At 38.5% G+C, this 17715-nt stretch overlaps 1 protein-coding gene across 1 annotated transcript in view; it reads left to right on the top strand.

Moving 5' to 3' along the window:
• lpar1 (lysophosphatidic acid receptor 1) overlaps positions 1 to 17221 on the top strand; it is a 37220-nt gene extending 19999 nt beyond the window's left edge. The window contains exons 2-3 of the mRNA XM_042395881.1: positions 376 to 1131; positions 13414 to 17221. Coding sequence (XP_042251815.1) covers positions 393 to 1131; positions 13414 to 13724 — 1050 coding nt within the window. The 5' untranslated portion in view covers positions 376 to 392 and the 3' untranslated portion in view covers positions 13725 to 17221. The remainder of the gene's footprint in view (positions 1 to 375; positions 1132 to 13413) is intronic.
• The last annotated feature ends 494 nt before the right edge of the window (positions 17222 to 17715 follow it).

Genomic DNA, 17715 nt, shown 5'->3' with positions numbered 1-17715 from the left:
TCCATGTATGCCAAAACCTTTGACTGAACTACCTGGTTATTTGATGCAAGCTTTTTTCAATTGCTCATTTTAATCTAGTTTTTATGATCCTGTAAACATCACAAGTTTGGCTTATACAGTGCTGTTCAATTGCCAGTTGGAGGAAAAGAACCAGATGTTATCTACTGATGTAATCTAGCTTTTCCATGTTAATCTCTGGGTAGTGTTTTGAGATGATGGGCAGTGTTTCAGATCGATACATGTGAAAAAATACAGTATATCTCCAGTGGCGCTACACACATGCAACAGATGACGGGAAGAAAACTTTAACCAAAATATTAATAACCCTCTGTAAGTCCCTCCAGTGTCTTAATGTTATATATTTTCTCCTTTCAGAAAGTACCACTACCACCATGGATGAGGAACAGTGCTACTACAATGAGACCATCGCCTTCTTCTACAACCGCAGTGGCAAGTACCTCGCTACTGACTGGAACACGGTCAGCAAGCTGGTGATGGGCCTGGGCATCACCGTGTGCATCTTCATCATGCTCGCCAACCTTCTGGTGATGATCGCGATCTATGTCAACAGGAGATTCCACTTCCCCATCTACTACCTGATGGCCAACCTGGCAGCTGCTGACTTCTTTGCTGGACTGGCATACTTCTACTTGATGTTCAACACAGGGCCAAACACGAGGCGTCTTACTGTTTCGACGTGGCTGCTCCGTCAAGGTTTGATTGATACAAGCCTGACAGCGTCTGTGGCCAACCTGCTCGCCATCGCCATAGAGCGCCACATCACCGTGTTCCGAATGCAACTACACACACGCATGAGCAACCGGCGTGTGGTGGTTGTGATTGTCATAATCTGGACCATGTCCATAATCATGGGGGCCATCCCCAGCGTGGGCTGGAACTGTATCTGTAGTATTAAATCTTGCTCCAACATGGCGCCGCTTTACAGCAACTCCTACCTGGTCTTCTGGGCAGTGTTTAACCTGGTGACATTTGTTGTCATGGTGACACTGTATGCTCACATCTTTGTCTATGTACGCCAGAGGACCATGAGGATGTCGCGGCACAGCTCTGGACCACGACGCAACCGAGACACCATGATGTCTCTGCTGAAAACCGTGGTGATCGTGTTGGGTAAGGAAGAGATATCCTCCTCTGCCTGTCTTTTCTATACATCTAACTGTCTCTATCCAGCATACTACCTCTATCTTTCTAGTTATATACTATATCTCTGTAGCTGTGAGTGCGAAATCTGAAGTCAGCAGTAGCAACAGAACAATGACTCTGTTGATGGGTCTATCTGTGACGCTGTATCATTCACCACTGAGTCCAAGCAGTGTTTGCCTCACACGACTACAAGCATGAGTATTTTACATTCAACAACTGTTCAGTGCCCATTATTGGAGACCACATGAAAAATGTTGGCTGTGACTATTTGCAGATACATGCAACAGGAACATGTTCTGATATGGTCTACTGAAGAATCAACATTAAGTTTCAAACATATTGTGCTGAGGCAGAATAGTTACATATGAGTGTAATTTATTGAGGAAACAGTAGTTTTAGCTTGAGAATTGGAATAGTGAGATCGCTACTGTAGCACTTTGATAGATGCGGGTTGTTGACTTTATACAGTGCATGAAATTATCAAAGTTAAAACTACAAACCACATTCAGGCCCTTGGCAGAAAGTGAAGATTGCATTACCGTTATAAAGTCTCGCAGTACTAAACCGCCATTCACTAAACCTTTACCCATTATATGAAGTTAGTTTATTATACTAAATTACACAAAGTTAGCTCTATTTGTTTATTTTCTGAAGAAAATGAAAGAGAGGCTAGAACAGATGCCCTATTCTATGAGTTTTTCATCTGGACGGAGAGCTTATTTGGTGGGAAAGTACTTAAAAAGCATTCAGGATACGTTTAGAGGAAGGTGAGCCTGCAGGTCACCATTTAAGTCTTTACACTACATTTCTTTACAGTGGACTGAAAATGTGAATGAGTTACAGTTTCACTGATGTAAAATCAATACTCTATATTTTGACCTCTGAACATGACTACATTAGCAGCTTGGTGAACATTCAGAATGAACAGATCCCATGCTGTATTAATGTTATTGTAAGATTTATGCTGAACACAAACTGATAACTGGGAAAACAACCAGCCTCCTAGCTCCTCCTGCCATTTACAGTAATGATGTGGGGATTTTTTGTCAGCCCCAGCATGTTAACATCTATATCAAGAATTGTGAAACCACAGCTGACCACAGATGGATTTTCAGCAATTGATAAAAATAGAGGTTATCAGTTACATTCACACTGGGTGAGCAGTGTAAGGGCACAAGATATTTTAGGTTTTACAAAGTTTTATGTCTAAGAATTCAGTAAAAAAATGCTCCCCACTTTGTAAGTCTGCAGGCTTCTCCAGTAGTGTGTAATAAATAAAGGCATTGCTGTTTTTACATGAACTGACTATAGCACAGTAGTGTGAATTGGAGTGTGAATTGTGGGAAAGTAAGTCTTAGTGCTTGGAAGCAGGATGTGTTGATCCTAGACAAAACATACCAAGGGATTCCATGTGATTTGTCTCCTGTGTGTGCTGCGTTATCTCATCCTGTTGCCTCTGTTGTCTTTACTCCACACTTAACTGAAAGCAATGGACAGCAGAATGTGCTGTGTAGCCTATAGTTTGTACAAAACCGGAGAACAGGCCTTTACTACTGCTTAGAGATGCCTTGTGTGTTTCTACTTTTTCGTCTGTGGCAGTCAAACTTCCACACAGATATAATTCACCGCTTTTGCACAGAAGAGGCAGGTGATTCTTGAGTCTCATCCGCAGACGTTTGCATGCTTCTGAAAGGCTAGAGATGGGCTGATCATAAAGTAAATTAATAAATTAATAAGAATGTAATAGGTGAACTATGAGATGTTTTGCATCTAATAAAGATTATTCTGGAAAGAAGTTGAAAGATGAGAAGTTTGCCAAAAGGACAAGGTCACTAATCAATGGAAGTGCAATATTCTTATTTCTGAATTTGTCTTTTTTGTCATCACCATCTTCTTTCCTGATTAATATAATAACCAAATTAAAGATGTTTGGTGTTCATGCTCCTTCTCAGCAGTATAGTGTCAGCTGTGACAGTAAAATTGTTGATAAAGTTTATATTTTGACTGATTAGAGCTACATGACCTGCATTAAGAACACAATACCATTTCACTTTTGCAGTATTTTTCCATTGTGTAACAGTTGGGTGGATTTTTTTATGTCTCCTGCAGCTGCTCCTGCCTTTTTGTATTGAGTGTCCCGTATACTAAGACAGAGAAGAGTCTGAGCCATCAGAATAACTCACCACTATCCCTTAAGAACTCCTATAATTAAGCATAAACCTGTTCCAAATGCTGATAAATGACTTTATCCTGAAACAGCAGGCCGAAGATTCCGTAGAAATTAAACAAAGTATATCTTTCCCGCTCAAGTTTTTCTCAGTATCAGGTTCTGCCAGTAAAAGCCTGGCTTGACGCCAGTAATGTGAATGTGAAAGCTTATAAACAATTTACAAAAATGTTACTTTATCTAGAAACTGATCTAAAAATCGAAGGGTTTTACGTGATCACAAACTTAAAGAGAAATGAAAACACCTAAAGATGATGTGATTGTAGAAACAGGTGCTCTTTGGCTGCAGTCCCAAAAGGAGATCACAGAAAAAAGTTCAACAGTTTGGAAAATCCACATTTATAAGAAGAAAGTCTCATATAGAGGGATACTTTTTTGAGTTTGCGCTACCAGCTTCGTTTGAATGTGCAGCATTCAAGAAAACTGAAAACAATGTGATGTTGTGATGCAGCAACAGTTTTACAATCCTCACCATTGTAAAATTTAAATCTTTATTTTCCGAATTCGTGAACAAATCATTATTGTTTCCTTTTGCTGATGCCAAACCCTTACTGGGAAGGTAAGGGTCTTTTGAGCAAGGGTGTGATGTGTTTTGGTTCAGTCTGGAATCCAACTGCTGTATCAGAGTGATGTCATTTTGAAGCACTGAGGAGGATATAAAAAAACAGATTTTTTTTTTGCTGCACTGATAGACGGGAGTCTTCTCAGCAGGACGCACAAGCATTTATTCACATCCATTTGACACTTCTTATCTGCTGCAATAAAACAAAGCCTGTTTTTGTGTTACGTTGGCCAAAGTAGTAGTTTAGGCCCTAAGTCTCTCAGTCCCCTGCGGGGTAAAAGTTGCCTTTGAGTTCTGGGTTTCGATTATGTTCAACTTCTTAGGGAAAGGTTAAGATGAGTTTTGCCTTTGCTGTTTGACCAGAAAGAAAACCCCTCAGCAATTCCCTGTCCAACTTCTTCCATCTGCTCACCAGATGATAATAACTGCTCCCCTGCTGCCTGCTGTCCTCTCCACTTGTTCCTCTCAGGATGCGGTAAAGCCAGCTATGGCTGACTTCTTCTTCGAAGAACAGGATGAGATGGGGGAAACATTTTTAACATAGCTGGTTACACACACTTGAACACATGCGAAAGGCACATGCATGTACACATAGACTCTCTCACACTCACATAAGTCCTCAGGCTTAATAAAGAACAGTGGGACACAAGATTGGCTCCATTCACATAGACTCTGACGTATTTATAATGTAGTCAAATGATGGGAAAACAAAACCAGAATCTGGCTTGTACTTGATTTGTTTTGCCAAAGACAATAGAGCATGTATCCTCTTATGAGATAGGGACACACACACATGGAAACAGCACGCAAACATACTAATACAAACAGATAAACAAAGTCCTTCCATTGTCATAAAGGTACACTGTGCACACATCAAGAAAACTTTTACGAAACCTCCAAGAAAGAACAGAGCACAGCTGCTTTCCCAAACCTTTCATCAGGAAGCATCCAGAGTTGACTTCCACACAGTGGATGTAGCGAATGAGCTTGCCACAGACCAGTTACATAGGCTACTGCATGGCTGTGAAAATTGTTTAATCTTTACAAACTGTGGTTGTGTTATGGTGGTGTGATGTAAGAACAACCCCTTCAGCTCATGCCATCAAACAGTATGACAGTAGAGCTTCAGAAATTCCCCATTTAAAGTGACTTTAGCATCAGTTGTTTTAACATTAGCTTGTTGTCCTTTGCTATTTTTAGTAGCTAAATTATTGTTTTACTCAAAACATATTTGCAGCACTGACGAGTGTCCTACAGAAGTGTTGAGCTAAATAGTGTGAGTAAAAACAGGAGCTACATGTTTGGGAGCTTTCTTTACTTACTTGGCTGGTTAGCTAACCAGCTAACGTTACCCTTGAGTTTAAAGCCTTTTCGCTAACATTGTCTTGTTGCTATTAAAGGCAATATAGTGTTAATAAAATGGATTCAATTACAGATTATAAACAAAGAAGTCAAAGCAGATAATTACTGGTAACAACTTGGTTTAGTGTGAACATTAACATAATGCATTGTGGAACCGTGCCCCCTCAAAAAATTTGACCCCTGCTTAGAATTTGCAAACAACTGGTGCAACTGCCATCTGCAAGTGTGCCAATGTGGTTGTTGAATACCATTCCTGGCTTCAAGTAATGTTGCTATCTGCAATTCTTCCTGCTAGTTAGACGACTATCAAAAAAACTTGAACTGACACTTCAATCTACACAATAACCAAAACTTGTTAACTATCACTGATCTGTTGCAAAGAAGATCACAGACAGTTTTGCTACAGTAGCATATGGCTGCTGGTGCTTCTCAGTAGGGGAAAAAAATGTTTGAGTGGCACCAACAGAGATTCTCTTCATCAGTCTTCAATGAGTCAACAGCTCAGTCAAATTAACCGTGACCCTTGATCAATGTGTGTGTGTCTGTGTGTCAGGTGCTGGCTCATGCAGGGGTCTTCTGTGAATGATTTGATTATCTTAAAGCCCCTGGTCTTGTATGCAGTCACATCGTCAGACAGTGCGGAGTGCCAAAACACATACCATCACCCAAGCAAATGCACACAGATGCCATAACTGACCTTCACTTCCATCAAAATCACAATGTATATCCAATCAATGTTCAAACCATGAACTCACTGATTTTCCTTTCTAGATTTCAAAGTGAGAACACAAGATAATGGCTACATGCTTACACATACCCCCACCATACACACACATTTCTTTCACCCTGCTGCTACAATGCATGTGTGTCTTCTGGCGGACTGAATGCAGAACCAATCAGAGCTAACAACAAGCCAAACCCTCCGGTCCGCTGTCAGCATGGAAACATGCCTGGTATGCAGCTTGCAATGTCACCTGTTTTCTGCGTTTTTGAGTGTGTGTGTGTGTGGGTGTGTGTGTGTGTGGGTGTGTAAAGCTCTTAATGCAAGAAATTTCTGTTCACAGTGCAGCTTTTCTAATCACTCACAATGGTAGCATCTGTCATTATGAATCCTGTTTCAGCAGCATCAGTTAATTTCTGGCAAACTCTTCAGTCTTCTTCAACATGTACCATTAACTGCTTCATAACATACTTTACTTATTCTCTCAGTAATCCTGCATTTGTAAGCCTGCAATAAAGGGAAATTCTTTATAACAGAGCTGGAGAGAGCAGACGTAGCATGACCCATAGAACCACAATAGCCACATTTATGAGAAATACATCAGGTTGAAATAAACTGAATTTCCCTTTAATTAATGAAGGAGCTTCAGTATTATCGAGTATTATTCAAATCAGCTTAGCTTGTTAGATGAAAAACCTATTTTTGAAAATTCATAAAATACCCATAATATAAAAGGAAGACATTTTGTTCTATCACAGTAATTAGTACAACAGTTTTGCGTCTAATGCTGTTAACATTTTAATTCATTAAGATGATTAGTAGTTGTCACGGAAGTGGATAGAGCCTTACTGATACATTGGCCAAGCCAATAGTATTTGATTATTACTAATCAAAGATATATCATTGTCAAATATGTCTGCCGATAATTACCAAGAAACTGCAGCTCAGAAATGCCAAAAAGATCAAAAATACTGGTATATTTAATGTACAAACTACTTTATGTTATTATACTTACTGTATTGTAGCCCAGTGTAATTTATATGTGTATGTTTTTAAAATATATTTTAGTCTTATTTATCTTATTCTCAACTGTAACATATCCTGCTCAGTGTATGTCTTGGTCTAAGGGATCCTTATCAAAAGGTTTTACATTATGTGTTTAAAAAATGTATATCGGTCAATATGTAATCATCAGATTTTTTTAATGATCAATATTAATATTGGTATTGCTCTAGATGTGGATTTTCATGAGTGTATATGACTGAGTGGCTGTCTCTGGGACAGAATAATGAAGCATTTTCTAACCAGAAAACATCTGAGATCATAGCCTGAAGTAACAGAGACTGGCGGCACCAAACAACTAGCGGAAGAAAAAAAATGTAACCATACACAGAGAATGTTGTCAACAATACAGTTGCAGCATTGGACTGGGCTGGTATTGTTGTATAGTTCAGTCACATAAAACAGAAAGACCGCTTAAAATCAGATGCAATTTTGGAAAATTAGATTCAGAATTTGGTGGTGACTGGCACGGCTGTGGCAGACAATCTGGATTTTATATAAACCGTTACACGGCAAGCAGTATGAGTAGATTTTACTGTCGACTTTGGTCTTTTTATTCCAAAACACTGAGAAAAAAAGAGAGAAGTAAGGTTTGAAAACCAGAAATCTCAGCACCTGGCAGTGAGTCACTGCTGCTGACCCCGCAGATACAGTATATTACTGCCTTTTTGTGCTAGCAGAGCAGAAAAAAACCTTCATTATTGCCATTTCAAAGAACTCACTGTACTTCCAGTCAAAAGCGTGTTTCTCTGACCATTAGATCACTATGACACCACCACCAGACGCCATCACTGTGTAAACCACGAGCCTCTTTATCAATAAATCACTCAGCTACTGAATTTGAACTTTTATCTAATCTTCAGTGCATGTGTGGAATCACTGATGTGGGGGAAAAAAATCCTTCTGCAGACTAACGGGAAGTCACCAGGCCTTTTCTGAAATATATATAATGGTTTTGGTCTGCTGGTTTATTTCAGTGGGATCATGGTTACAACCACAGATAATGGTTTGGCTAGAAAAATGATAGGAAGAGACACACAGAGACAGAGAGAGAGATACATGCAAAGGATGAAACTGAGAGATAGACATGGTGGTAGAGAGAGAGAGAAGAGACAAGCTGCAGAAAGTAAAGCATGACGATGGTGAGTCAAAGTTGAGATTAAAAAAAAGAGAAAGGATTGGGAAGGGGGGGAGGGCAGGAAACCAGAAAGAAATGAAGAAAACAAAGGGAGATGCTGATAAAGATTAATGGGAAGAAAGTGAGTGAGACACACAGAACAATGGAGTAATGTAATATTGGATGTTTATTCATTTTTAACGGCCTGTGAGAACTGCACATTAGAGGAAACCTGATCTCACATGAAGACACATGAGAAATGATAACTCTAAAGGATATAGTAATGGGTGGTCAGTCATGAAAATCCAAGACGGCAGAATGCGAAGTTCTGTAATGAGTTAAGTATGTTACTACATGTGGAATACATCAACACGATGTAGAGAAAGTCAGAGGTGTGAGACACAGCTTTATGAGGATCAGAAACTTAAAGGGGCCGTACAGGAGGTTTTGCAGCTCTATTTTTATTTGATAGAAACTACAGATATATGAACATTATTGCTGACAAATTTTAATACAAAAGTTATTTTTTATAGATTTTACTTAATTTCTGTGCAAGCAAATTCCACACTTGAACATTGCAAAAAAAAAAAAAATCTTGGAGAGTTATGCTAGCATTGCGCAAACACAGAAAGTCCTCACCAGAGAAACAATAGCACTTGTTGTCTGTTTAAACACTTAAACCTGTATTTACAAAGGCAAATGCACAAGTAGTTTGACATTGTTATAGCACTTCAAAACCTCTGTGTGTGTTCAGACGGAATTGACGCAAATGCTCATCCAAACGTGATCAAAACATTTGCTCGTATCTATATAAATCTGCTTCATAAATGTACAGACATGAGGGGGAAAAGGAGACAGACTGGAGGGAAATACATTTAGAAACTGAGGATTTGGGGCAAATAAACAAAAGTGGTCTGGCGGTCACATTCGCGAAAATGACCCAAAAAAAAAAAAATTTTTCACTTTCTGTCTGAACTCATGTTGAGGGAGGAGGTCAGGGAGACTTAGTTTGTTGTTTAGGTTGGGGAACTTGCTGCGTAAACAGAGACCAGCTCTCCTCGGTGGTGCATTCAAGAGCATTGTGTTAACAAGCAATGTTTCAGAAAATCAAATCCAAAAGACAGCCAGACATTACTTTGAGGAATAATGTACATAAGATCATTTCTATCAGGGAAAGGTTTGCATCAGCTCACTCACCAATATTGGAACATCTTTAAAATCACCACAAAAGAGCATTTTCATGCAAGTATATTATCATAAATTATCACTTTGACAATGCAAATGACATCATGTTCACTGTGATTAATGATCTTTCCTGAGCAATTTTCAAATCTCTGCAATATGTTTCTCAAAGCATAGTGAAATGACTAGAAACTGATGGCGGACTAAAACGCAAGCAGTCAAAATATGTCATTTCTAGTTAAAGGGCTAAACATTCAAAACCACACAGCATGATCCTTTAAGCCATTTAACCTCATATTTATGTGATTCTGTAGCACACAACATGTGATTGAAAGCAAGAAAACATAAAGCTTCGGAAAAATAATAGATAATATGTCTGTAACACTGAAAGACAATTTCACAAACATCTTAATGATGACAAATGCCTTTCTCCCTGCAAGAAACATGACCTGTCAGCCATTAGAGCAAATCCTTTCCTAACAGTCACCAAGTAAGATTAGGAAAGAAGCATATTTCCTAACCTGAAGGAGGGGGCTCAAGTGCAGAGACAAATAAAGGCCTCAAAACCATTGTTCATAATCTCCCGATGATGTTGTACAAAGCAAATAGCCTTAATACTGAAAGTGCAACTGTTGATTGTAAGGTTAAGCATGCTGGGTTCAATGTAACAGTTTTTGAGAGCGTTTTCTCAACACCATCCAAATGTTTTTTTGTGTTTGAGTGCTCCTCCATCTGTCTCTGTGCCATGTATAATTATGTAAGTGACTGCTTGCGTGTGTTTGTGTCTGCACATGCGAGTGTTTATCCGTGTCTACTCTCAGTTTTGCATGTGTTCATGGGAGTGCTGGGTTCATTGCCATAGTCTGGTCTCCATTATTTCCTTATTTTTGTTCCCATAGTCCTCTGTTCTCTCTTTTATGGAAGCCCATTTCTGCCAGTAAAAGAAATAAAAAAAGGAGGAAAGTTGTAAATAATAATAATAATAATAAATCCTCATGGTGTGTCAAAAGTAATAACATAGTAAATCGGTTACGGAAGCCAAAATTATGATTTTATTTTAAACTGAGAAAATGAGGTTGAAGGTCAAATTTATATAAGTCCAAATTTCGATTTATCAAGTCATAATTGTGAGATACTATGTCATCATTAATCGAATGTTTTACATAAAAAGTAATAAAAAAAAACATTTGTTTGGCAGAAAGGAGCTTCCGTACACATTGGTTTGTAGCTCCCAAACTTTTAAGACTAAACAGGAAATGTTTCAACCTTACATGAAACTTCTTGGATAAATTTTAATGTTATGAGGATTTTGATATCTTAGCCTCTTGAAACTCTTAAAAGTCATTATCCTATCTGTCTCTAGATGATGTTATTTACTGGATTTTGGGTGTGGCTCGTAAATCCAGTCGCTGCAATAACTCAATTCTCTGAATTTGGGGGAAGATTTTTCATCCCTTCATCCCCTACCTTGTATACAAATTGGTGTACAAGGATTTAAAGGTTACCATAATTAAGATGTAGGCAGGGAAACAGAGAAAGAGTAGTTCACTGTGTCAACATCAAATATAATATGTCACATACAGTAGAACACTGTTGCTATGAGTCTTAAAGGACATATCAACATTTTTTCCTCTACATGTCTTCTGTATGACTTCTGTGTAATTGCTAACTCTACCAAGACCTGGAAAGTGCCGAAGTAGTTTTCCATACATTTCCAGATTTAACAAGCCTGCTTAGGAGCTTTGTTTATTTACTTTTCTCCACTGACTTTCCATTTCTCCAGTCCAGTCTTCCCTCCATGTGGCATTTTTACGTAGTGACAAGGCAAAAGGATTCACTCAGGTCTGCCAAAAAAACATATTCGTTTCCTCTGTAGACAAAAACTGAACCTGGCGTAGCAGTGACGCTGCTTTTTGTGGCACAGTAAACCAGCCACATGTTTCGGACAATCTAAAGCGGCAATTTTGAGATGATGGTGTAACACATGCAACTACATACACCTAAATTCAGAGAGGAAATGAAAGAAGCTGATGGTGAAACTTCTCAGGTCATAGCTTCGGACAAAGACTGTTTTCCTTTAAATTCTGAGGGAAAATCCGGACAAACGTCCTATAAATATCCATATTTTACACACATTTCAAACTAGACAAGTTTGAATCAAGTGTTTTGTGTTTTTATTTGTTACTTTGTTATGGTTTCTGCCTTACCCAGAAGAATATATGTTGTGGTTAGGGTCAATTTCATGACTATTATATATTTCCATCAGCCCTAACACAAAATGAGACAGTGTCACTGAAACATACAGGAAACATGGTCATGTAATACAATCATAACATTGGTCAGAAGGATTTTTCTTATTTTTCTAACTGAAGTGCTGAATGTTTCTGTGGTGTGTTTTTCTCCTGTTCAGAGTAAGACGTTTCACACAGAGACAAATAGTTCAGATAGTTTCTCTGCCAGGCTGCGAACCGTTTGAGAAATGTATCTAACTCTGGAGAGTCTGCCTGCATAGCTGGGAAGTGAGGTCAAGCCTTTGCTGCAGCTGCCGCCTGCAAAACACTAACAGATAACAGGCCTGCCTGTCAATATCATCTCTCTCTCTCTCGTCCCTGCTCGCCTCATTTCTCATCAAGACTTTTTGTCTCTAGAGTGTAATGTGCAACAGTTGTTCTATAGTTAGGACAAATAGCATCTGCTAACTGAATTCACAACACTTGAGCTTGAGCTTTATGGGTAATAACTCAGTGACCCCCTGCACTGTGCTATCACACTCCTCACACAGAAGAGGTTAGAGGGTTAGAATGATAATGGGGTACTGGTTGTGAAAAGTAGATGAATGTCAGTCGTTTCTGTCTCTTTGGATGCTTCACATTAAGGGAGGGGAGGTAACTGAGGATGATGATAAGACAGTGTTTTGATTGGCAGGCTGCTTGATCTGATTTCCTGAGATTTCAGGAATCTCATCCTTTCTCCTACCAACAGTCAACATTGGTTTGTGGTTATCATGACAGCAATCTTTCCTTATCTTTAGTTATGGTTTTGTAAGGCACTGTAAAATCATGTTTGTGGCACCAGATCGTATTCATATTCTGTCATACTGTCTGTTAGCTTCTGAGACACTAAAGGAGTACAAACTAGAACAAAATAAAAATGATGTGTCTATGTGGGTCAAATACTGTATGTGTTCTGTTAAGTTGTGTTTTCTTGTAAAATGGTGTTTTGTTTTTTGGGGGTTTTTTTTTAAACTTATTTCTGATTGACATTGGGTTTTTATTTGGGAAGTTTGGTCTTTCTTTGGTCATCCCAGTTTATGAAGCCTCAAAAGTGACAAGTTGTACATGTCAGTAGAGCTGCAACAATAATTGCCAACTATTTTGATAATTTTAAGTCATTTTGTAAGAAAGAAAATCTCTCATTCCAGCTTAAATGTGAATATTTTCTGGTTTCTTTAGTCTGTCTAGTTTACTATGACAGTAAACTAAATATCTTTGTGTTTTGGACTGTTGATTGGTATTTTTCACCATTTTCTGACATTTTATAGACCAAACGACTATTTGATTAAGTACAATAAAATATTTAAATAACAAGTTAAGTTAAATAATTACTGTTGTTTGTGAAAATATGATAAATGTGTTTTCATTTTTTCCCTCACATCAAATGATAAAATGTGATATCCACAATTCACAACAAGCACTTTTTTGTTTCCACATCCTCTTTTTCCATGTGTGAAAAAACATGCATAAAAGCTAAATATAACATTCTGTCTCTATATGTACATTGAAACTTGTATTAAGCCTTTTTTCACGTTTCATACAAAACTACATTCATTATTATCTTCATCTTCCTTTGACAAAAAACAAACATCTTACTCCTATATATTTAAATATGTAATTTCTTTTTATTTTAAGAAACAACAGCATTCTGTAGAGCTGTCTTTTTATGTATTGCTGAAAAACAATTTTTAATTTTCCCTGCTCCATGTTTTAACTTTCTTTCTCTGCTTTGTGTTCCCTCAGGTGCCTTCATAATCTGCTGGACTCCCGGCCTGGTCATCCTCCTTCTCGACGTCTTCTGCGCCAGCTGCAACGTCCTCACCTATGAAAAGTTCTTCCTGCTTCTCGCCGAGTTCAACTCAGCCATGAACCCCATCATCTACTCCTACCGCGACAAGGAGATGAGTGCCACCTTCAGGCAGATCCTGTGCTGCCAGCGGCAGGAGAACGTCAACGGGACGGCAGCAGAGGGATCCGACCGATCGGCGTCGTCCATCAACCACACGGTGCTGAGCGGCGGTCACCATCACCACAACGAACACTCGGTGGTATAAAGGAGGGCTGGAGATGCAGGGGATATTGACTGAGGGGAGGTGAACGGCTGTACGGGAAGGTCAAGAAGAACTGTAAACATGATATGAACTAAAGACATGTGATGAATTTTGAGAATGAAGATTATGTAGATGGAATTGGTGAACAGGATGGGATCACAATGAAGAAGAGGATAGCAACTATGACGAACGATAAAGATGAAAACACTATCTCTGTATGGAGAAAGAAAAAGGTGGGAGTCTGATCTTCAAGGACTCTGATAGGCTGTTAGTATTTTTGTTTAGTTTTTTATTATTTTCTATTTGCGTTAAATGTGTTGTCATGGGCGACGCTGATATGAACTATTTAAAAGTAATCTGTGAAATTAAGGTAATGCCAGTATAACCCATCCTCTGTCTCCAGTCTTCTCTAACTTTGTATCCTGTAGTTGTGAATTCTGGATATTTTCTCCACGATCCTTATTCTTAAGAACATCATACATACAGTACGTGGTTTATACACACAACATGATACTAACATTGAAGTTTCCTTCACATCCATAAGAGGACTCACTTGTATTAGTTGCATCCTCTGGTCTGAACCCAGATTTAGAACACCACACTTTCTTTCATGCTCATGTTTGACAAGAAAGACATCAAATCTCAGGAAAGTCAAACTAACACAAGGAATAAGCCCAACAAACATGCCGCTTTATGCTTGTGACCTGTAACTGAATGTTAATAGATAAAAAAGTTATCAGTAGCAGCTTTAACTTAAATGACCTTGTGGAGCCTCAAAGCCTTCTGATAGTGTTTGGACCTCCAGGGTTTCAAATTTTTCAAATTCTAGACTCCAAAGTGAAAATTAATTGGACATCCTTCTAATCTTTAAAGATCCCCTCCAGACATGAAAAGTTCATTTCTCTCATTCGTATCAGATTTTCAGTGAGCACAGAGAAACTTTTCCACTTCAGTAGATGAATGTCAAAACAGCCTTGTAGAATTAAACTCTGCACATACAGCACATCATTCTGCATAGTGAGGTTCAAATATCCAACTGAAGTAATAAAAAGAAAAACAGTGGAGGGACTTTAAAATATATATATTAATATACAGATGTTTGACATGTTTAGCAACTTACAAAAAATACTGCAAAACCGTTATACTAAATTTGGATTCAACACAGTCTTAATGTAACCAGATCCACTTTATTCAGTAGATCAGTCATTTGCCTTTTAACGACAAGTGAACTTATGACTGAAATACTTTGATGATTCATTATTCTACTGAATGTCTTCTACTAAAATACTTCCCAACAGTTTCTTGCTTTCTAACTCAATGAAGGATCCAAGACCTGCATGAAATCCAGAGTTGTTTATCCCCTCTAAGGAATTAAAGACAAGTTGTTCCAGGGATCTTACCAAAAAGGGGAGGAGGATGTTTGCAGAATTAGAGCAGGCTCTGTGCCACAGTGTTATGCAGAGACAAGGTGAGGGTCATATCTGGTGAGCGTTAACAGACTTCAGATCATGACATGAAATGTGCTGAGCTGTCTGTGTATCGCAGTTTTATCTGGTGACTCTGTGTCTATAAGGCTTACTGAGAAAAGGGGGATGAGGAGGTTAAGTGAATGTGAAAGAATGACCAGTGTTCCAGTGTTTATGTTAGATTCCCTCTTGATGGCTCAAGTAGAGTCTCTGAAACAGGAATGACGTTTTGTAACAGTAGGATTCATAAAAAATAGAATTGACGTACAGTATGATCAGGCAGGGTGACAGGTTACAGGATAAGACCATTCCTTCTTTTCAGAATGAACATGAAGATGAAACAGAACTGTCTGACTGTGTAGTTCACAAACTATTTTGCCATGATTGATACGGTAGCTAATATTCACAGTGTAGTCTGCAATACATCCACCTGCTCTATTTATAATGAATATGACTAGCTTTCCTGCAGAGCAGAGTCTTTGCAGCAGAACTGATGCAGGGCTAGTGTGGCAGTTTTTACTAGGACCAGCTTGAAATAAAACAAATCACTAAAAATCCAGTCCCACAGCAGAACCTTGCTCAACAACTTTCCGGCGTTGACCAAAGTTGAACTTTGGATTTCCTTCGCCTCCACAAGTGTGTCTGCTGATCATGATGGTTCCACTGCAATATATTGATCTTGGTCCAAAATGTATCTGTTTTTAATGCTGGTGTGACGGAGCCCTAACAAAACTCAGCCAGGAATCTGCAGCTCTTTGGCTCTGCTTACTATACTGAACTCAGAGCTCCATTTCAGCTCAGACTCTGACAAATGTTTGCTAAAACTCTTAAACTTCAATGTGCATCAGTTACGGCAGTATTTGGGAAAATTACAATTTTGCTCAGTAATTTTTCTGGGAGGGAATCATGAAGTTCACTCTATAATACCAGAGTCAAATAAGTCTGCTTGGCTTTAGCAAACACTAAAGCTAAGCTAAGCAGGACCAATTCATATAATATTGGCCATTTTTGGTAGTCACTCCCTTTTTAAAGCTGTCAACAATGACATATTACTGTTTAATCTTATGATAATACTCAAACGTCTAGTAGCCTTTTTTACAGTGTTTTTCTTAATGAATTGACTTAGTGAGAGGCGAGCCAGAGTTGAGCCGATGCATGGTGTTACTTTATTTCCACAAGTGCACCCCCTGACTTCTGCCATTAACTTGCGATTGTGTGCCAGCTGAGGTCGGCATGGTGATGTGATGACGTGCATTGTTAAAAATTGCCCGCTGAACACTTTGTCGTGACTTGAATCAAAACACTTTTTGGCCAAAATAAATAGACAAAGCTCCCAACAGCTGACAGAAAAGTGAGAATCACAGCCAATAATACAGTCAACTGTTTTCCAGGAAGCAAGAGGTTTGTCAAAGATTTAAACTGCTGTGCTTAAATGAAGTCAGCAGTTTTTGGTTTTTTTTTATATGAAGTACATTGTTTTTTTTGTCTGGAGAAAGATTACAGACTTTGGATTCTTTTTCAGTATCACCCTGCGTCACACGCTTATCATCTTGCTACATGTGTGGAGTGAAGTGCTGTGGTCAAGGGCACCTCATTATTTTTGGCATTTTAATCTCCTGGTTTTGCCTCTGCACTGTAAAAAATGAACAAGTTGAGAAAACTCAAAATTCTGAGGCAACAATGTTCGATGAAACAATTGAACTTCATTAAAAGATCCCATCCAGTCATGTTTTAAGACATATAAAAATCATCTGCTTGGAATAATAAGTTGTCTTACATGATTTTTCCACAACAAGAAAGAAGTTATATGTTTTTTTAAAATAGCATCTTGTCTCTCAAATGTTTAACTGTCTTCTTCTTCACTGAAAAGTCCATTCTCAGTATATGTACTCTGGAGGCTTCAAGTTTCCACATCATACTTGTGTACGTTGTATACTGGACTGTGATTGGCTCCAAACAAGTTGTGATGTCACATATCATGATTGCCTTAAACTCAGATTTTCAGTGAGCTCAGAGAAACGTTCCACTTTCAGCAGATGAATGTGAAAACAGCCTTTTAGTGTCAAACTCTGCACATACATCATTCTGCACAGTGACGCTCACACATACAACTGAAGCAACAAGAAGAAAAACAGTGAAGAGAAACAATTTTCACTTTTGTTTATTTACTCCAAGTTAGTAGACCAAAGCCCACCTTGGTTGTCCCCAAACATACATATACATATACGTATATATATACTGTGTATACGGCTGACCTCACAAGTAGTGGCAGCAGTGTGCCACTCATTGTTTCATTGACCAGCAGTGTACGGCTCTGGATCCAAGCCTCCATATTTGACATTCACTGTAACCATTTTCCTAACAAGTATTGATTCAGGTTATATAGCAAACCAACTAAATTCTCTGTCTGTGTATGTATTTGTTTACCAGTGTGTCACTCTTTGTATACCAGTGTAAGTATATCTGTACAGTATGTATGTATATAAAATATATTATTCAAAGTTAATCACCAAAGGGAAAGTGTTTTT

Source organism: Thunnus maccoyii, chromosome 19, assembly GCF_910596095.1.
Source record: "Thunnus maccoyii chromosome 19, fThuMac1.1, whole genome shotgun sequence".
NCBI lineage: Eukaryota > Metazoa > Chordata > Actinopteri > Scombriformes > Scombridae > Thunnus > Thunnus maccoyii.
This window is presented reverse-complemented; position numbering and strand designations above follow the sequence as displayed.